A 21,544-nucleotide genomic window follows, 5' to 3' on the forward strand; every position below is an offset into this window, starting at 1 on the left:
GGCTCAAAATGCCAAAGAAGCAGGAATCAGCCTGTGCACATGTGGGTACAGAAAGGCAATCCATTATGTTTCTTTCTTCAGTATATGTTTTTTTTCTTTTTCTAGGTAATGGGGCCGTGATCAAAGACATCTTGCCCAAAAGGGGACATCTGAAAATCAAGGGCAGTTTTTAAAGAAACTGAGTGACATTGAAATGAATTAAAGGTTTTTCAGTTTGTGAAAAATAGCTTTTCACTGTCAAGGAGGCCTAGGGAGAGCTATATTGCATGACTTTGACATCAGAGCCATGAAACAGAACTTTAGAAAAGGTATCAGAAAACGTAAAACAAAATTAATCTTATTAATCCAGAAGGATTATACCGTGCGAAGCTAGTGATAGCCTGTGTGGTATTCAAGCCACAAGAAAAGAGAACAGTGGTAGATAGATCACATCAATCTGAAGATATCACACAGCATAAATGAGCAGAGAGCACAAAGAGATTGAAAGGACTGGTATTGTTCAACTCTGAATAAAAATAAATAGCAGAAGACACAGGAGAAGTATGTAAATGGGTGAGGAATACAGAGAAGGAAGATTATTCTGTTTTCTCCATTGCATAGCCTGAGAACTCAGATATCCAGTGAAGTTCAACGTGGATCAAAGGAAAAAAATTCTCATGTGATGTGAGCAAGACTTGTTTCCCTTGAATGCTGTTAAGGTGGAACAGAATTCAAAGAGAACTAGATGCTGAAGTGGATAAGGAAAATATCCAGAATTTAATTGTTAATTCTAAAGTGCAGGGGGTGACAAAAGCCTTTTGCTTCATGGACTGGAACCAGCTCTGAACACTGAGATCTCTAATCAAAGTTTCAAAGCAGAACTAAATTTCACAGCACCACCTGATAAAGAATTCCTTGCGCTTTCATTTGAAATATATAGTCCTGGAAATTGGCAAAGAGCCTAAGTCTGATATGCTTTGGCTATGCCTATGTTCCTTGGCTTTGGTCTCACAGATGGTATGGTGTATCATAAAAATGAACTTATTTTCCATGAAGAGGTTAATGAGAATCCCCTGAAATTGGGAAAGATTTGACCAGTGACCTGCTCTCAGTTAGCTATTTCTTGCTACATTCCAGTTGTTTTTTCAAAAGCAATTGTGTTAATACATTCCTTAGACAATCACAGCAATGGGATTGAAGGTCAAAGGCAAAGCATTTCAGAGTGCTCTTATTTTATTGGCTCCTTAAATATGCTATCTCTTATTGTCTATTCTTATGTCTCTTCCAATGCTTCTCCCAGGGACCCATAAAAAGAAAAAATAGACCTGATAGCCAATTAATAATAGACACTCGTAGCATCAGGATAGGTTCATTAGCTGTATGGACAATGGATCTGCTCCAGCAGAAGACAGAATAATTCAACACTTCTATTAAAGGTCCCAGGGGGCTGATACAGTAGCTCACAGTAAGATACAGGCAATCTGTCCTCTTTGTCCTTGAACTGTAGCTGGGCAGCTCTGGTGGAAGGAAGGAAAGTAGGGCTGAGTAGTTTTTGGTGGGCTTCCTCTGCAGCACTGACCCATTCCCATGCTGAGATAATTCTCTTGCCAATGGGTGATTGATCTCCAGGTTTGTATGTGTGGAGAGGATGAAGAAAATCAGCTATTATGTAACCAAATAGCAGCAGTTCAGATGAGAATCTGAGAGGGAGGTGTGACGAAATCCCATATGCCTTTTTCAGAATGTAGGGTACGTGATACTGAATTAAAACAGATTTATCCTCTCAAAGAATAACCAACAGCTGTACTTCTTGACCACATCTTGCTCACAGCTGGAACCATTACTGCATACGAACAAGAAAGTAATTTGAAAATCTAGTTGAGTGAGTTTCTTGCAAGTCCATTAATCTTTCATGGCCCACAGACTTTGACATGTTTTTATAACTCCTCCAACAACCGGCAAGAAGGAGCATGATGGCATTGAAGAAGCTATGAAAATTCTCTATAGGATGCTCTTGCCAAAGGGTAAATCAACATTAAAATGGAAAATTACAAACATAATTTGGACCACTTCAAAGTAGTATATTGGGTCTGATTCGTATTTGCATTTCACCTTTTTATACCACTTATGCTGGCAGCACAGAATTACCTTAAATGATAGTAAATGATAATTTAACTGCTTTAATATCCATTTATGGATGCAAAGTTGTCCCACTATAAATGAGAATCAGACTTATTCTACTTTTAAATGATTTCTCAGCATAGATTTTGACCTCAGGATTTCTTTATTATATTTTTCTGAAATAGCTGTTATATGTGAAAAACAGTATACTTCTTGAAGAGTCTGCTTTACAAAGGACTGAGCTTACACACTGAGAGCACATAATGTAAATGAACAGCTTACTCTGTATGTAAATAGCTAGGAGTCAAGCATTTCAAATAGTCCTCTGGAATGAAAAAGATGTGTTCAAAAAGACTTGATGTTGGTGAGTCTTAGGACTAAGGCATGAAAGGTATTTACCTTGACAGGTAGATTTGTTGAAGGTATCTTTTTAAGTTTGAGGAAGAAAGTAGATCCTCTCTTAAAAAAAATCCAAACCTTTAAACATTTTAGTAGTTTGAAATCATGATTCTTTGTTATTTTCTCACAAATCGTTCCTCTTGAAATGAACTGTAAAAGTCTCCTTGATGGAAAGCTTGTTTATACATGGAGGCTTTCCAGTTATTTGCTCTTAACTGTTTCCGTAGTGTATGAAAGCTGGTCCGAATAGGATAATCTCAGGCTTTGACACACACAGACATGTTAGTCTCGGATAACAAGATTAGGGATATTTGCAGGCTGGAATGCAGGCAGGAGTACAGCAATACATGGTACCAGCACCTCTTGCAGAAGTACCTGTGCTGCAGCAGGTGCTGGCACTGAGAGGGCTGGTGGATCTCTGTCCCAAATCAACAGGGCACGAGCTGCTGTGGCCAGTGCTGTCCTGGTGCAGGGCTACCTGCTGGAGCCTGCGTCCTGCGACTGATCTGGAATAGCTCGATGGCTTGGAGTTCACCATTTACCTCAAGCTGTATTAGCATCTTAAGGTAAACCAGCCCTTAGATGGAATTAAGGCTGAAGCTGAAGGCCTTGGTGTGCTAAATTCATACCTTGTTCAGCTTAAAAATAGCTGAAAGTGCTGGAGTGCACTGATTCCCTGATACTCCGCCAGCTGAGGGCCAGGGGGCCCCTGAGCAGCTCTGTAACTTCAAGACCAGTTTAAACTACATGATTTGTGGCTACCATGGCAGACTCTCGTTCCCAGCTGCATGGCTCCTCGCTTCAATGTGCTTCATCGTGCCTCCCGGGTCCAGTGTGCCCCTTTAGCAGAAGGAAATTCTTAAACCACCTTCATATCAGGAGGGGCTTCCCCATGTTGAGGGGAATTTCTATCTGCCCCTTTTTGGGAATTTTCTGACTGGTTTTCAGTGAGGGCTTATGAAGCAGCTGGAAGCCTTTATGTCTTAAACTGGAGATTCTGGAAACCTTATTCTTATTTATTAGCATCTGACTGATCTCTATCTATGATCTTTGTAATGTGCTGCCATGTGGGAGCCTGGAGTTTGGGATGTGAACTCGTCCCTTATTCCCCGGAAGGAAACAGTTCCTACCAGCACAATGCAGGGAATGGCATGCTCTGAAGGGAACCTCAGAAACTCTTTTAGCAGAGAAAAAACACTTGGCTCATCACAGAGTAAGCAAAGGTGGTTCAGGAGGAAAGAGAGAAAATGAGGATATCTTAATCTCTGGCAGAAACAGTCAATTTTTTACTGGAGATTCCCACCCGAGCAAAGGGGATTAAACACTACCTGTAAACACAACTGGCACTGGAGAGGAGGGAGGAAAACCACATTGCTCAGAGGCACTTTATGAATTTGAAATTCGTTTAAAGGTAAGAAAAAAAATCTGTAAAAAAATCCCTCATTTCAGCAAAATAGAAAGCTAAAAGATCATTTCAGACATAAAAATTGAAAGGTTTTACTCTAAAACCTCAGCACAGTATCCTTTTTTCCTTTGCATCCACCATCTCCAGTAGCCCTCCAGCCCAGTGTGGACTGGGGAACTGCAGTGTGATGTGTCCCGCAAATCACAAAATCACAGAATGTCAGGGACCTCAAAAGATCGAAGGCGGGCCAGCCTGCCATCGTGTTCGCATCGCTCCGATACTCCACAGCCTCCCTCTGCTCATAAAGCAGGGCAGAGCTAAGAATAGCATATGCTGACCAAGCCAACTGAATGACCCCAGAGACAAATTTTGAGGGGAGTAAAAGCCTTTGCCTCTGCAATATCAGAACACAGAGGCTGAGACTGGGAACAACGTCTGAGATAAGTCAGCTTTATCTCTTAATCAGCTCAACATCATCAGTGTCCTTTAGGAAACTTTTGCATTATTAGTCCTTTCTTTTACTTGAGGCAAGAGCGAATTGTATCACACGCTTGAGGAAACAATGATAAACACTTACCCACCCCATTAATAAATCACTTGCAAGACTGTGCCTGACTGTACATTAATGGAGGAAATGGGAGTAACTGAAAACTGACCTCTTTCCTGCTCTAGAATTATTAGTGCAAAGGATTTCAAACTGAGGCTCACGGTTTTTGGAGTTTGGGTTTTCTGCCCAAATCTATAATTTCCCGCACTCCCAGTAAATTGTACAGGATATTAAAAAATGGTATGAAAACTGTGGAAGCAGTAAACTAAAGATTTTAAAAGCTGCTAGTTATTGTATTGATTAAGTAAAAGGACCTGCTGCCAGTAATAACTTGTTTTTTCCCTTTTCAAGTTTATGGTAGCAGTTTATGTAACCCCATTTTGAGAAAACTTGATAAAAAACAATATTGCAATTCTGCCAGCTCCCTGGTGGAGAAAACTGGCAAACTTTACTTGTTTTAGCTTTGTAAAAGCATGGGTATAAAGAGTGAGTGAGCCTTGTGGCTTTGTTTTTGTTTTCCCAGAGTTTGAAAACACGCTTTGTGTCACTGACGTGCCACATTTAAACAGAGTGCACTGTGTGATTAAGTTAGCTTAATTTTGTCAGCATTTGGCATTTGCTGATGCAGAAGGAAATCTTGTTCTTTGCTGTGTCTACATGTGGATGAAAGGAATAAAATATTTACTGTACAGTGCTGAGAGACCAGATGCTTCTTTACTTCAGAGACTTTTAGGGAATGGGAAGTCAGGAAGTGCTGCAATTCATTATTTTGTCTCTGGTATGAAATTTGGTTATGGAATTTATTATGTTTCTGATAAGAAAATATATGGATATATAATTTTTACCTGGTTGTAATGTATTGTCTATTACTGTTGGCTTTTCTGTATTCAGCACGGTAGTACCACCTGGAAAAGAAATAATGCATATCATGATACATGGGATACAACAAAGGACACAGCAGTCATTAGGAATATGCTACATATAAATCTGAAATATCACCATTTTTATTAGACCTGTAGGTAACTGAGTATGTGAGCTTAAGCAGGAAAATATGACATTAGAGAACTGGTTTCCTTTATCAAATAAGAAAATAAAACCTCATAATTAAATAAAGCTGTATATCTTTGGAGTCCTTGCAAACATCAGCTAATCAATCCTCACCACAGCCCTGTGGCTGTCCTTGTTTTATAGACACCGATTTGCTCCAAACACACGGGAAGTTAGTGCCTGATGTCCATAGCACCTCCTAGCAGTCACCAGTTTGTGCACATCAGGGACGTGAGGTCCTCCAGCCCCTGCCAGGCTGGGTCCTCCCTCTGGGTTGTTTTGCAGCTGCCTTGTGAGACCAGCTCACGGGAGGTGCATGGGAATTGCCTGGCTTTAGGCTACAGTCTAAGGCAAGTTTCAGGTCTGTCTCAAAGAGCAGGAGGAATTAAGGACTTGCCCTTTGTCTTCTACTTTAAGCGGATGAACAAGAGGTGAGCGGGGTCATGGCCCTCTCCTGAGCTCACTAATTGATATTTTTAAAATACTTGACTTTTTAAAGTAAGCCTCATATTGATAAAGGAAACAAAAAGCAAATTAGCACAATTATAAATGCTCAGTGGGGTGCTGATTACCAGTCAATGGTTTCTCTTTCCTCTAGCAAGCAAGTGCTTAAAGCATTATAGAAAGGATGACTATGATGACTTCCAATGAGAATGAATGCCCAAGCTATATCAGCTTTATGTTTGTGAGAATGATCTGACGGGAAATGCTATAAGCCACACAAATAGAGTAGCTCTGTATGGGGTCCCAATAGAGTGGGAAGGAGTCTGGCCTACAGCACAATTACAGTTAATTGCAAGGGAGGCTTCACTGTGATACTCACAGATGTGCAAGTGCTATCAGGGAAGTGGCTCTAACAGTCGTACCCATGAGAGTGCAGGCACTATGCTCGCATGGGGAGTGCATTAAAGAGGGTAAGGCACTGATGAAACCCCCTCTGTGCTGCCCTGCTACCCATAATGGGCCATGAGATTTGCATACTTTCCTTCAATGCATTTTGGAGGAAGACAAGAATGTTTACAATGAAATTATTGGTAAAATCATATCTGTGGATTTTAGTGTCATGTGTAACATCATGCGCACAATGCAGTGTTTCTACAGTGTCCAGAAGAACTGGGTATGCACTGCTCAGGGTTTCTAGGAGTAATAAATCATACTCACGTCTTCACTTTCGTAAAAAGGCAATGTAGTTATTTTCAATTTTATTGCTGAAATCACTTCAGCTCCCCAAATGAGCCAGTGCTTAGGAAGGCTGGTGGCAGTTCCCTTGTTTTAGAGATTATAAACTACTCCCTAAGCACACCTGCAAAAATTGCCAGAGGGAATTTCTTCTGCTCAATAAGCTTTCCCTAAGGGACACGTGGGATGCAGTCCTGAGATCCCTGAAGTGCAAAGACTATGAGTGAACAGGAATAGATCTGTCTCCTTCCCCTCATGCAGCCTCCATCTATGTGAGATATGTCTCTATCTATTGGGCTTTGCGAGCCAGCCCTCAGTGTAAGGTTTTACAGGAAGCCTCAGCATTTCCTGACCTGGTGCTTTTCTTTCAGAAAAATAAATAAATTACAATGTTTAGTAACACTGAAAGCTTTCTGAGCTACCTTAACACAATACAGACTATTTTGTCAGACTCCCTGCATGGCTGTTTTCAAAAAGAATAAGATTCATCTGGGACACTGATTTGAAAAGCAGTGACAGTGACCGTGCGGTGCCTTTTCTACTCAAGAATTGTTTTTCAATTCATGGTTTGCAACATGCATTTACAGGAGACATTGGCAAAGCTCAGGAAGGGTTTGATGCTGAAACTACACTTTCACTTGTATTAATAGCTGCTGTCAGATGTTCTACTTGGCTGCTTCCAAAAAGCCAATCTCTTACCTAAGGTTTCCCAATGTCATCTTGGACAGTTATTGCCAGATTTTAATATTATTTTATATCATGGATATAAGAAGCAATAAACATTTATTAGATAAGCACACCAGGGAGCCGTGATGCCACTGTGTCCAAAAACAGGCTCAGTTACTGTAGATGTATAGATCTACTACAGGAAGATCTCATCAAACAGATGCAGAGCTTTGAGGAGCAAGTAACATCCAAGAAGAGATCAAAAATGTAGTGGTGCAGTGTCAGCTCTCTCAGGACAGTGGTTTTGTGCAAAAGTGGGAAAATATGAAAACTAGCAAGCTTCCTCTGTTCCAGAAACAGACTATGTTATGTCTCTCCCTCCTATCTTTCTGCTAGCGATGGCAGCTTGGAGAACATCAGCTACTCCATGGCTGTAATGCAGTGTTGGTGGGTAAGCTCATGGAAGTATATCTGGCAGTATGAATATGTTTTGATGAAACAAATCTGCTTTGTTTCTGTCTGCGAAGAGTTGGGGGCTGAGATCTGAGTCCTATGCTAAATTTTAGGTATGGAAGCACATATATATCTTGAATCTAAACAATATTTAATTTTGAGTTCTTCAGTCTAAGATAATAGCCCTCAAAAGGTTTGTCCGGTTTTTTTTCTTAATAAGAAAAAGTTTGATTAGGACATTTGATTAGACACAATTTCTGCTAAATAAAATGCCCTCTTTTCCAGCTAGTCACTATTATTTGCTTCAAAAATTGCATAGCTGAGAAAACAATCAAAAGTATTGTCCTATGTAAAAGGCAGATGCCTGTGTTATGACAGCACTGACAATGCGAACTGCATACCAATGTCCATTTATGTTGAGTGATTAAATCAGTGCACATGTTTAGCTGGTAACTGGTGATGGATATGAGCTACAACGAAGCTGCAATGGAATGAGGATGGTTTCTGCACCTGTCAGTTGGTAGTCATCACCTGTGCCACTGTGACAGTTTGCCTGGTCATCATCACACTCATCCACGGGTTTGCCTTCGGAAACGGTAGGGACGGCCGTAGGAGCTGAAACAAAACCCAGTTGTTCAGTTAAAACGTGATGGAGAATCAGCATGCAATTTGCAGTAATATTTTGATGAGCGCCCTATGCTGCCCTCATGTATTGTATCTGAGGAATGAAGTAACTCTACTTGGAAGGTTAATTAGTATTTCATTGCAATGGGACGTACCTGTTGTGCCTCCTTGTGCCAAGGCACGCTGCTGTACCGGAGCTCAAGAGCTGAGCAGGGTTGGGCTGCAAAGCCCCATCCTGCCTGTTCACTGACTGATGAGTGTTTGCTGTTCCTACCAACAAAGACTGAAAGCCTGGCAAGGCAGAACAGGAGACGTGTCGAGGGCTAGAAACCCCATCATTTCATTGCAGGCCAAAGTGCCTCTGAGTGGATCTGCACAGAGGAGCAGGAGAGGTGCATGCTCAAGGTGGTAATTCTCAAGCACCCACCACATATTACTGAAGAAACCTGTTTGCAGAGCACATGTAAGAGAGGAAATGTCTGAGAAGAGTCCTGGTAACAGTAGCAGGAAGCCAGTGTGATGTAGAATCACTTTGTGCTCAATGAGGAGATCTGGAAGGAGTTTCTTTTGTTTTTGTTGAAGTTATAAATAAGACATTGGTGATGGTAGCCCTCCCGGCCACCTGCCTGTTTCTCATTGGTAATTGCTTTCCGGTAGCTGCTGCATAACCAGTAAAAGTCCAACCTTTGTTATTAGTTAAAAGCTTGAGATCTGTGCAAAGTGCCAGAAAATGTATCTATACTCCAGTATCTGCAAAACATACCACATCTGGAAAATCAGAATACAGGTACTTGGTGTTATGTTCAGGTTCATGTTTTGTGCTGCACGTATAGTTCCCTGGCTTGAGATAACTACTCTGGGAATGTGATCCAGGCTTTTGCCTGTTCTCATCCACTGTTATTTTCATTAAAAATGTTTTGGTCTCATTATAAGCTCTGCAATATGCACCAGGTTGTTCTTTATCCTTCTACTGCTCCCAGAGCCCACTAGTCACATAAGATCTCATGCACTGACTTCTTGGCCTGAGAATGCCAGGAGGGATAGTAGTTTCTGAAGTAGCTATACTCTGGGATGAAACATGGCTCTTCAGGACCCTGACCTACACTTTACAGGTACAATCTAGCCCTAGCAAAAGAAACAGTTCTATACCTGTTATGAATTATGCAGAACGTCTATTCCTCACATCACTTAAAAAGCCCCTCTGGGAGCTCTCTCTAGCTTTCTACATCAAGTTTCTTGTCTTGATCTTCATGCCCCTGTGTAGCCTCAAGCTTGCCTACATCTCTGCCACCATTTCATATAAGCACCCCCTGGGATGCTTTGAGCACACAAAACTTCCCCTTGCTCATTACTGCTGGAGAACTGATTTTTACTCCTTTCTGTGCCTATCTCCATGCTGCTTTTCTCATCTCACCTTCTTTCCTGTTTAGTAAATCTCAAGTGACATCTCTTCATTCAGCTCGCTCCTTAAGATACAGTTATACCACAAAGTTGTCCTATTATGCTTCTCCCACAGGTAAATGGGAATTGACCTTACCTGTCTGTGGGTAACCTACTGGTGAGCGTCCTTCAAAAATACACCATAGCAGGAAAACAAATGCAAGTACATGTGTTGCAGGGAAAAATTATACTTGCTGCTGCAGTTTTCCTAAAAGCAGAGGCATTTTGCCTGGTCAGTCTTCTCTTTGGCTCCTCCATCTCACTGAGGAATGTGTTCTTGTAAGGTGGTCTACAGATTCACTTCTTGATGACTAGGTGGCTACAGGAGCCCCATGGCTGAAGGACTTTGCCCGCAGGTGATGGGTTTACATGAGGCAGGTGCTGGGTTTTATCTTTTTTCTGAGCTAGTAGCACAATAGTCTGCATGAACTAAGTATTCCCACAGGAAAGGAGGACTTCCTGCAGGAACTAAGAAGTATTTCCAACCTCCCCACTTTCCGGGCCAAGCAAAAAGTACACTTATTCAAGCTGGCCTTCACTAAAAAAACAACACAGAACTCCTCAGTTCTCACAGCAAATGCCTCCCACTCTTCCGCCTTGGGGGAGAAATGGTGAGAAAGAAACAGAGGCAGAGCAGTCGGTTCCATTCATCTTGGGAGCCTGTTCAGCTACTTCTATACAAGGTATCATATGAAACTCTGAATAACATGGTTCATTACTCTGTGTATTGTTAACCTGTGTGGTTTATGAGCCACACCACTAGACCATCATCCAACAGATGAAACTGTGAAATTCATGTAGTGTTATCTGTAGTTATCTACAAAGTTAAATAATAATTGTTTATGTAATAAGAATCAAAGCTTAAATTCATGTCACAGTCCAAGGATAAAGTCTAAACTTTGCTTTTCCTGGGCTTTCATCTCCTACATAGTCTTTCAAAATTAAAGCTTTGTGAGGAACCTCTGCCCCCCAAAAGGAACAGCACAGAGCCTGTCCAGCCAAGTAATCATTGCCCACCATACTGTCTGGTGTGACTTTCACATCCTTTGATGGAGCAAGCGACATAATTGCTGTATTTAGTGTAAAGATCCTTCTGCATTCCCAGAAAACATCTCTTCCAGGGTTGTATCATGGTAACACAAAACATAAGTTCCTGTCTTTATTATGTCCTAATAGCTCTGTGCTTCTCGAAAGTATAATCATAAGGCTGCTTAAGGGAATAGAAAACCATGTGGAGAATATCACTGTGATTCAACAAAGAAACGGCAGAAAGAATAATATTTGTGCCTTGGGCATATTCAAATGTCTGCAGAGAAGGAACTGATTAGGCCAAGAAACAGCACTAATGACAGTCATGGAAGCGAGAGTCCAATGTGCTGCCTGTACAGACACAGCAGTGTTCAGGAGTAGTGCAAGCGGAGAATGTATTTATGAAAATAATAAAGTGCGTTCATCTCTAGCAGAGCAATTACCTTCAAGTTCACAGCCGAGCAGCTCCATTCGCAGCCCCAATCCTCCGTGTGTGGCTCTCTCAGGGTAGACACGGATGAATCTTGTCACTACAGGTTCAAAAGTCCGCAGTTCAGGCGTGTCATAGTTGGTGTTGCCTTCAAAAGTCTGCAAAGCATGACAAATGCTACTTGTTAAAAAAAAAAAAAAAAGCGATTTACAACAATTATCTTTTTTTTTTTTTGCTTCATTCTCTAGCCTTAGAATTAGGTGAGTGGTAGGCCAGACTCTAACCGCTTGATAAGTGCCAGGCATTCCTCCCCTAAATGAGAATGGAAAATACATAGTTAAAGCTGCTTGGAAAAGTAATGCATTTCATTTTTCATAAATTCAGTAGCAACCAATCCATCAGGGTCATAACAAGAGCTGAGTGTTTAATGAGACATGTTTTTAAATGACGCTCTGATCTGGGGTTTAGCTGGGTGACATTTTCAACACTTCTGAGGGAAAAAAAATGGCTGAGGTGAAGATCCTGTCACCTTTTAAGTGGTTACAATAATAATCCAACTATTCAAGAGAAAATTTCAATTTGATTTCCCCCAGTGACAGAGTTTCACAAGTTGTAGTTATTTCAAAAGGCATAAATTAAACTCCAGGAACAGTAACTGCAAGAGTTCTTCCAGTGAGCCTGCTATTGAATAAGAATAAAAAGAAAGAAAGAAAGAAGAAAGCTGCTTCCTGACAAAACTGCAATATTATCTAACGGGCAAGGAAGGTCAGCAAATGTACCTTTCAGACAAAAATCTCTTCTCTGAGTTGCACTCTGGGTTCTTCAGCCATAATGCAGCTCTCAATGGCATTTGTTTGATACCTTCAGCTTCTCTTGTCAGTGATCTTTTGCATATAGAAGTTCTAATCTGTACTTATAGCAACACCTTGGGTGCCTCCATGGAGATGATTAGTCCTTAGAATGAATGAACTGTACAAAGAAGCAGCCCTTGCCATGAAGAGTTTATAACCCAAGTTAGGGAAAAGGAGTTATTTTTACCCTGTTCTATGGTAAAAAATGACTTTGGAATATCACATAGAGAATACTCTAAAGTACCAAATATGAACACGTATATAACAGTGAAGAAAAAATATTTTCAATTCTTCTATTAATTACTTAAATGGCAAAATATTAAAAAATATCTTATTTGAGATGGAGCTTGAATTTGAGATTTGAAGCACTATTTTTCCAACTCTTAGCTGTGAATCCTGAAGCCTTCTTCAAGAAGAAACCACCAGACATCATTCATTTTGGATGAGAACAAAACGCAACCTGCAATGAACTCCTCCTGTTGATCTGGGGGCAGATAAAACAGAAGCAACAAGAAAAGCTGGCTGTATTTCCCAAGGCACAAAACCAGTATAGGTAAAACTGATTGTTGCTTGTATTTTCAGTGCAGTCCTAAAAGCCTTGCTTGTTTTGACCGTACACACTGCATTATGAACCAATGCTCCACAATCCTTTCTGGCCATTGGTTAGAGTGCCAGTCACAAAAGCCAATAATGGTGGGAGACTGTAACCTACTAAATTAAAAAAGTAATTTCAACATTAATGCTTCTGCTTCTGTTTCTTCGGAGAGAGATTGTACCTCCAAGGTGGCTTCAAGAGGCACTGGTTGACCTGGTGTTCTGCCAGTGCTTGGAAGACAGTTGTCAAGAATTCACATGTAGATAGCCTGTCAGATCTAATTAACATGCAATTACATATTATTATATTTGAATAACAGTATAGTGCAAATGATCAGAAAAACTACCTACCATATAAGAAAGAATGAATGCTACTTTATATGTAAAAAGTAGACAGACACATGTATCTGAGGAATCCTTGCTTCCTTTTTAATAGTAGTCTTAATAGCAACATATAATAATGAAAACTGTTTTATAAAAGACATCAGTACTGGAGTACTGACACATAGACATTAGAATTCAATAGGCATCTAGAATTATATTGAATCATAATTATATTGAATGATTGTCCTTTGTAGTGCAGAGCTGCCTGTGATTCAATTTTGACTGCTCATTTAAAATATGTACTGGTATTCTTTGTCAGGGACGAGAAGGGGATATACAGTAAAACTTCACTTTGTGAGTGTCTTTTATACAGGCCATGTCACAAATTGCTTTACTTCATTACAGAGATAAGTCATGATAAATAGTAGCTAAAGAAAAGAAAAGCTAAACTGGTGTGAGGAACAAGATTCTTCCTAATGTCTTTTAAAATCAAAATAAATGGGGCAGAAAAAAATTGAGGGATTGTTGCAAACGACCAGGTTGTCAGAATTTTCTTGTACCAGAAATTATGAGAGAAGGTGTAAAAAACCCCCAAAAAGGTCATCAGTAGGTAAGTGGAAGGAGGAAAGAAGTATGAAAGAGAAAGCTGAGTTCATTGAGTAGGCTATGGAGAAGAAATACAAACTGTATCTTGAAATGAAAATGGCATTCTGTGAAGCTGTTTGACAATCTGAGTGATGTTCAGTCCTTTGAGTGCTTGAGCTAGGCTAAAGGGGGGAACCTTCTGCACATCCAAAACCAGCAGAAATTGGGTCAGCCACAGAGGATAGAGTTCTGGTAGTCTTAGTGAAAGGAGCTGCAGGCATGGATGACAAGATCATGTTGAGAAACAAGGTGATGTTTCATCCTGTGGACATATTCTGTTGTTATGTTTAGCTTGTCATTGCTCTTTCTTTTCTTAAAATGCAGTTGTTTGTTTATTGAAAGTCAAGACTTTAACCAAGTGAAACGATGTGTTTCACTTCATGTAACAGGGCTGATTCTAATCCACATTCCTGCTGTGACTCATTATAGCATTCTGTCCCATCCAGCTCCACTTACATTTAAAAATACTATGTTCCTGTATTAACATTTTAAATCTCTCAGACTCCCAAATTGTAGGATTTATCTGATTCTCTTTGAGTAAAACTTGTGCTTCAGAAGAAAGTTTATTAACTGTCTTAAATTTTTGGGAAGGATTATAATTATGCCACAAGAGATTTGAATTCCAGCCCTCCCCATTCCATTAATCTTGAAAGTTTATTTCTGCTGGTGATGAAAGCTGAGGATGGGCTCAGCGCATTAGTTAGCACACTAGTTTTCTTGTCAAACTGCTAACTTCTGACAATGATGGCAAGTGCTCGTATTAGAAAGCAGAAAGCCATACAGCAGACGGTGCACTACTTTGAAAGCATATGGCATTATTTTTTTCCCTCGTTGAGCCACAGTGTAGAAGTACATGTCAAAACAACATCTATTTTAGAAAGAAAGTAGTTAGATCCCATTGTTGATTTACACTCTCTTCACACTTTATGATGAAGTCAAAACTCATGGTAACAAGAGAAAGGAGCTGACTGCAAAGGCTGAATTCATTTAGTTTTAATCCCCAAAACAAATGATGAAAAGTGATGAGAAGTGAGAAAACGCAGACATATTCAGTGAGATTAAAACAGGAGAGAATGAAGTCCAATATTTACCAAATGTGCCTGGGAAAGCCACAACCATGGGCCCACCCAGCTTTTCCTTTAAGGAAACACAGGTTTGTCCAATGGATGAGTCTATATAGCAAAACAGCCTTTACATCTTATTTTCAGACTAACGCAGCTGAGATATGGAGTAACTCTCAGCATTCCCATGTCCCAAGCACCATATCAATTTGACTTTTGAGGGCACATTTTTGGTATATGATCCCCCGATCATCCCAGGACTGCAGCTCCAGTTTCTAAACAAGATGGTATGCCCACCGTTTTCCTCAAGGAACAGGTTATGGCTGAAAAAGGGTTACGCCTCTTGAGGCAAAAATGAACTTTGTGAGCAAAATAACAAAATGGGATTTGGGGTAAATAAGCTAAACAGTCATGTCCTGAAAAGCCTACACTCAAAGAAAAAACAAAATAGGTACATTCCCAAAAACTTTTCTGGGCCACACTAATTTTTTTTTTACCTTGGCATCTAACCCAGCAATTCATTTGCCCCTGTTCTGCAAATGTGTTGCAGTTTCTGCTTGGAACTATGAACCAGCTGCCCTTTATTCCCAAGCGACCTCCAAGATGCTTCACTTGTGACGGTACAATAGTACTTTATACTTGGGATGGGATAACACATCAAAAACTCCACTGCTTTCTTTCAGAGGAACTTGGATCAGGCCATTACAGAGAGCCTGTGAAGCTCTCAAAGCAGTCCACAGGCAGTTCAGAAATCCAGCAGGTTCCCCACTGAGTTAAATAACACTATTCTCGTTCTACAGCTCAGGCAAAAAAGAAGCAAAGGAAAAGTAATTCAGTGTCTCAAATAAATTTATTCAGTGTCTGTGGAAAAGCTGCAGAATGACTACTTTTTTGGCAGTGTTGCATGCTGCCATTGTATGGGATTTTGGAGTAACGGAGGGCCACAGAGACACAGCACCCTTGTCAGAAATCAAGTCTGAACTATCTATTGAGTAAACAAAACCTTTGCCACAGAGGTGAATATCCCAGGGCCAACTCCTGCCCTCAGCCATGGTACCATTCCCACAGCATCCCTCCTGCTGCCCTAGGAGTCCTCCTGCTTGGCTTCATCCCAGCTGTGTGTCTTTTCTATGGTCAGAGATAGAGGTGTAAAAAATTAATGCAAACTTTTTTTTTTTTTTTTTTAAGTGCAACTTTTTCTTTCTTACCTTTATCTTTTTCTTGCTGGAATCCATGATCATTTTCCAATCTGATCCATTGTTGCTATAGCCAATTTTGAATTTTTTCATGAATACTTTGTTTTCTCGGTGCTTGCCTCCTTGGACAATTATGCCCCTCACTTGTTTTTCTTCACCAAGGTCAATCTGAAGCCATTCGTTTGTATATGGATGAGTAGTTGGTGGTAGCGCCCAACCTGAACGGCTTGTTATGAGACGAGCATTTTCCGGGATCCAGTTTCGGTCAACTTGAGTAGATGCAGTAATCTGAGAGTCAGGAATGAGCCCAGACACCATACCCAGCATCCCAGAGCAGGGATAATCTGCAGAGAAAAACCCAAATAAATAGCTAATCTGAACAAGCACCGAAACAGAAACAAGACATATCACTCAGTTCAACTATAATAAGCAATTACTTATTTATTTCTTATATCCAAGATAATCTTTTTGGATTTGTGTATAAATTTCATGTGTTCAAGCTTCCACATCCTAGTTTTGGCAGGAAGTACCAAAATACCATGAGTATTTCTGGCTTGATGGGAACAAAAAGGATCAGAAAATCCTATTCTATTCTACTTTTCTATTCTTCTTGCTAAGGCACAGACTGCAGGGTCACATCTGAATTTGTGAATATTTCTCTAGAAAAAAAACTTCAAAAATCAGCCCAAATCTGGGTGCAGATAACTTAGATAACATCGGAAATGGAAATATTTTATACATTCTCTATAATATAATTTATTGCTGTACTAGAGATTTTCCTTTGTGTTTCTTTGGTGTCTCGGGCTTTCTCAAATGCCTTTTGCTGCTACTTCAGAAAGTACTTTGGACAGTTATTTTGGTAGTTAGATGTGTGACATAAAGGAGTTACCTTCCAACACTGATCCCTAGCGGGAACTTGGCTGTATGTCTAGTTGCTTGATTAGGCTTTAGATCTCTGTGTTTGTACTTTGCAATGCTTTTAAACCTAGTTATGTATGTTTGTTTCTTGGGAAACCTGCTGAGAACTACCTATAAGCAGCAGGTATGAGAGAATGAGAGAGAGGGACTGGAGGGTTAGGAAGGAAAAACAAAATGGGAATTTGCAAAATTTCAGTATATCTCAGGTATTTTGCATGGAGCTGTAAAATAATTTCAAGAAAAGTAATTAAACTTTTTAAAGCTGAACACCCAAAAGACAATTCCAAAACAACAATCAGAGAACACTGGATGTGTTTGGGCTGTTGTGGTTTGTTTGGTTTTTTTTTTACATTTCTACATTCAGACCACAGTGGAAACAGTGAAGATGCATTTCACTCATAAAAATAAAACCCACAGCATAGGCATAATAAATTCCCTTGGTTTTAAAGTCCTTCTCAAGACCTACCTGTTATCTTGCAGCCATAAACTTCAAATCTCAGTGATACTCCATTTTCCCAAGACACAGGTCTAATTCGCACAAACCGTGTTAAAACTGGTTTGGCAAAAGGTCTGTAAACAACCTCAGTGGGATTGCTATTCCCTTGAAACACCTTTGTGTGGAAAGAAAAAGTACATATTTGTTAGGCGTTCTCTTAAATGGTGGTTATAATTCTGTGTTTTGCAGCTAGCTACGATACAAGGTCTAACCAGGGTTATATTGTGGGGGAGGATGAGACAAAAGATTTGTGTGGGGAATGATTTCATTGAACTCCTAACACAATTTTTGCAGACAGAGAAGCTTTCCTTGGGGAGGAAAAAGAAGATGTAAGGTGTTCAGTGATACTAAAAAATACTCGCCACCTGTGGAGTCCCATATCACGCCATAAGGCTGCAGAGCAGACCAGAGCTCAGGGCCATCCGAGAGCAGAAGCTCACCTGAGTGCAACCAGGATTTGTCCACTCCCTGCCCATTTTGAGGTGTTCCTGATGCCCAGATCTAGATGCAGGATTGACATACGCTGGTCTTTGTCACCCAAGGACTGATGTGTCCTGGAAAAATCCTTGAATACCCCCTTAGGGCAGGTTTATTCCCTGTACACTCATAGAATGATGCAAAAAGCTACAGAACCTCAGGCCCAAATTAAAGGTTTGGATTTCAGGTAGACCACATAAAAAAATCCCATATGGAGTTAAGATAAAAACATACATTATTTTGCTGTCCTTGGGCTTAAGACTTTTACAGAGTGTATCATGCAAACCTTGCTTTGTTAACCTTCCATTTAAAAATCCTTTTTAACAAATACTCAGACTTTCCTTCTTCTTGCATACAGAGATGGAAGTCTATTCAAAATCTGTGTAGCAGGCACTAAGATTTTCTGTGTCCCCTGAGGCTAACAGTCAGATTAGATGAACAATGAGACTTCCACAAGAAGGGACAGGACTGTGCTGTGCTTTCATGTTCAGGATCCTGCCGACACGCTCCTTCCTAGCAGAGCCCAAACCTTGCCATGTTCTAGCCCAAAGAAGGTGATTCAGTTTCCTGCTTCTTCCTCACGTAGAGAGGAACCATTTCCTGTTGTTTTCCATGGAAACAAACCTCTCTCCTTTTATGGGAGATTCTCCCATTTCTTACACACACTGTCTACTTTCCTGTTTGTTACTTGTAATAAGTGCACTAATTTGGAGCTGAGGCCAGAGGACACAGCTGTCAACCCATCAGGCTCAGTTATATCTCAAGTAATGTAATACAGGAGTTTCATGGCTAGCAAGAGATTTTAAATGGAGTTAAATTTATTTTCAGCAGCATTTTTTTCTCTGGGAGGACCTGCTGTAGTTTTCTCAAGGTCTGCATCTGACAGAGGAAATAAGTCTTTTCTCAAAAGTACGGAACTCCTAAGGTGTGGATAGTGCAACACTCATGTGAGGCTTCCTTGAAGAGATCTGTGCCTGTCTGCTTTTCTTGTTCCTTTAGTAGCCAAGTCTCCTTAACTTTTCTTTTCAATAAAAATATCAGGAGACTGGTGTGTAGTTTTTTCTTGTCCTGATCAACAGTAAAATATTGCCATTTTAGAAACCTGCTTTTTTATAAACCCTCTGAAGAAGCAACACAAGTTTAGGAAGTGTTCTCACCAATTAAAGAGAGTGTGTACAGTAGAAGCTCATGTAAAATACACTCTTGGAGAGTTTACAAATTAAGGCTGGTAATGAAAATCAGGCATGGTCTGATTCTGAAAGAGGCATTTGTTGAGATTACAGGAACCAGAGCCAGGAAACCTTTTGTCTCATAGCAGCAGTGGTGTTTGCTCTCTTATGACTTTGGGCAGGTCAGTTATTGTAACTTACGTATCATTACACAGTGCCTACATTGTGGCATTTGACCTTCTAAAGTCCTACTTTATAAAACCAGGATAATACCTGTCAAAGAGAAACTTTCAGGATTTTTTTTATTGTTTTACGAACTGCTTCAAACAAGAAAGATGTATGTGTTAAACGCTGCTACCATTTTGATTAGATAAATGTGGTGGATTTGGCATAGCACTTGCAGATGAATCAGGAACAAACCAGTAACGAAATATTTACAGCAGATACACTGATAGAGTTAATATTACACAGTTGTTCTGAGTCTTCAGAGAAGGATCACAAAAAAAACCTGTTCTGAAGGGAGGCACCGCAAAACATTTCCAGTTGCATCAGCCCCTGGCAGCCTCTGGGAATGCTGCTCCGGGCACATCCTGAGCGAGGTGGGGAAGGGAGGCACAGCCTCACTGGGACTATTCATGTGAGAGTTGGAGCAGAATTGACTTCTCAGTAACGAGCTTTATGCTCATGGTAGTAGATAATGAAGATTATTCTTATGAGTGTCTAAAGCTGTTTCATTGGGAGGTCACAGAGAGCAAATTCGCTGACAAATGGAAAGGTGATAAAAATCTATAAGGATGGAAAGATGTGCCTAATTATCTGTCTGCATGACCACCATCACTGAGATGCTTGCAAGTCTAACAAAGTACTAGCGGCTTTGCCAGCACTCCTGCGAGACAGCAGGGCTATGCGCAGGGGGCTGAGGCACTAACACACTGCATATCTAGAGCTTCACTGCAGATAAGGGACCTAGATATTTTTAAAAGGTTCCCTATAATGTTTTCCTCAAGGACACATAGGTAATCTAAGGTAAACTGGGAAACAGCAGCACACTCCACGGAAAAGACCCAAACCATTCAAATTCTGGTGGATATGACAGGGCAGCACCCTGCACCCTTTCCAGGGTGCACTAGGCTTTGGATAAACAGTTTTGGGGCCCATTACTACTGAGACAATAACTATCTTTTGGATTTGGGATATGGTCAACCCTGATCATACTGATTAAGCTACTGATTAAGCTTGTCATACTTTATTCCTCCTTTTTTTTTTTTTTTTTTTAACGACTGATAGTAACTAAACAGCTCAATAACCTATTTCTTGGCCGAAGAGCGTAAAAGAGAAAAGACTTACAACAGGCTTGTTTCCCTCCTTCAGTGTAATCCAGTCCTCTCCATTGGAGCTGACATCTACACGGTATGTTTTCAGATAATACTCTTTCTTTGTTTCCTTTGAGATGGCTCCTTGGGTCCCAATTCCAGAAACAAAGCGGAGCAGGCCTAGATCTACCTGTGATAAGGAATTAATTGGGACATGAGGACAACCTATTCAGAGCATAACAGTAATGCAGAAGTGACAACCCCCCCTCCATGTTTTACAGACATAATAAGGATTTTATATAAATGAATTTGCAGCCTATTGTTGATAATAACTTAGCCATAATCTCCTGTTTTGTAAACAGTGTCATCACAGGTGATGGGAACATTTTCCTGATTAGCCAGGAGCATTATTCACGTGCCAGAGAATTATCTTTCCTCTATGGCAGTGGAACCAGAGACCCCATCAGTGTGAGTGTGAACCACCAGACTGCAGAGAAGTTACTAGAAAAGTTCCTCAAGGACCAACCTGGTGAACAATATTACTTAATACTTTCACTGACTATCTGGCATAGATACTAATGAAATTCGCTGAGGACACAAAGCTGTAAGGCATTGTCAATACAGAGGAGAGTCATGCAGTGAGAACTGAATGACCCTGAGGGCTGGAATATTAGAAATTGGATGAAATTTAATAGCACAATATCAAAGTTGTGCACTTAGGGAGTGATAACAAGAATTCTACTAAAACCCAGGAGCTCATCACTTGCAAACAGAAGAGGAGAAAAGAACCCCGTGGTGTATTAGTTAGTCACAAGATAATTACAAATCACTGTGTGATTTTGTTGGGAAAAAGGCAAATGAGTTCCTCGTACTGTACAATGTATTTGAAAAAAATAGAAGCATTAGCACAAGTGCAATAATTCTGTTCCAACTGTCAAAAGTAGTGAAATTAATCATTAGAAAACAATTGCAATTTTAACTTGATGGAAAAATGAATGCTATGATGTCCACATGAATGTGTGTTAGAGGCTTTCTCTCGTCACTCGTTCTCCGTCTTTCTCCTCTCATGAAGTTACATTGCAACCAAATGGACAAGTGATTCAGGTTAACCTTCCCCTCCCCCAGCTATTAATTTGTCATCCAGATCTGTTTCTTCATCTAGTTCACTCTGTGGCATCGCA

The 21,544-nt window shown here is 40.4% G+C and overlaps 1 protein-coding gene across 4 annotated transcripts in view; it reads right to left on the reverse strand.

The window, feature by feature from the left end:
- The window catches only part of NRP1 (neuropilin 1), a 116,210-nt gene that overhangs the window by 13,553 nt on the left and 81,113 nt on the right, over positions 1-21,544 (reverse strand). For 2 of the 4 annotated variants that reach the window (XM_065830826.2, XM_065830825.2), the window contains exons 8-13: positions 20,398-20,553; positions 17,375-17,519; positions 16,003-16,334; positions 11,333-11,477; positions 8,328-8,411; positions 5,297-5,356 (exon numbers count right to left, since the gene is read on the reverse strand). In XM_065830826.2, the coding sequence (XP_065686898.1) occupies positions 5,297-5,356; positions 8,328-8,411; positions 11,333-11,477; positions 16,003-16,334; positions 17,375-17,519; positions 20,398-20,553 (922 nt within the window). Of the gene's footprint in view, positions 1-5,296; positions 5,357-8,306; positions 8,412-11,332; positions 11,478-16,002; positions 16,335-17,374; positions 17,520-20,397; positions 20,554-21,544 lie in introns of all 4 variants that reach the window. The other 2 variants (XM_065830824.2, XM_065830823.2) reach the window with 1 other exon arrangement.

The sequence above is a fragment of the Patagioenas fasciata genome, chromosome 2 (genome assembly GCF_037038585.1).
Source record: "Patagioenas fasciata isolate bPatFas1 chromosome 2, bPatFas1.hap1, whole genome shotgun sequence".
In the NCBI taxonomy this organism is placed as follows: domain Eukaryota; kingdom Metazoa; phylum Chordata; class Aves; order Columbiformes; family Columbidae; genus Patagioenas; species Patagioenas fasciata.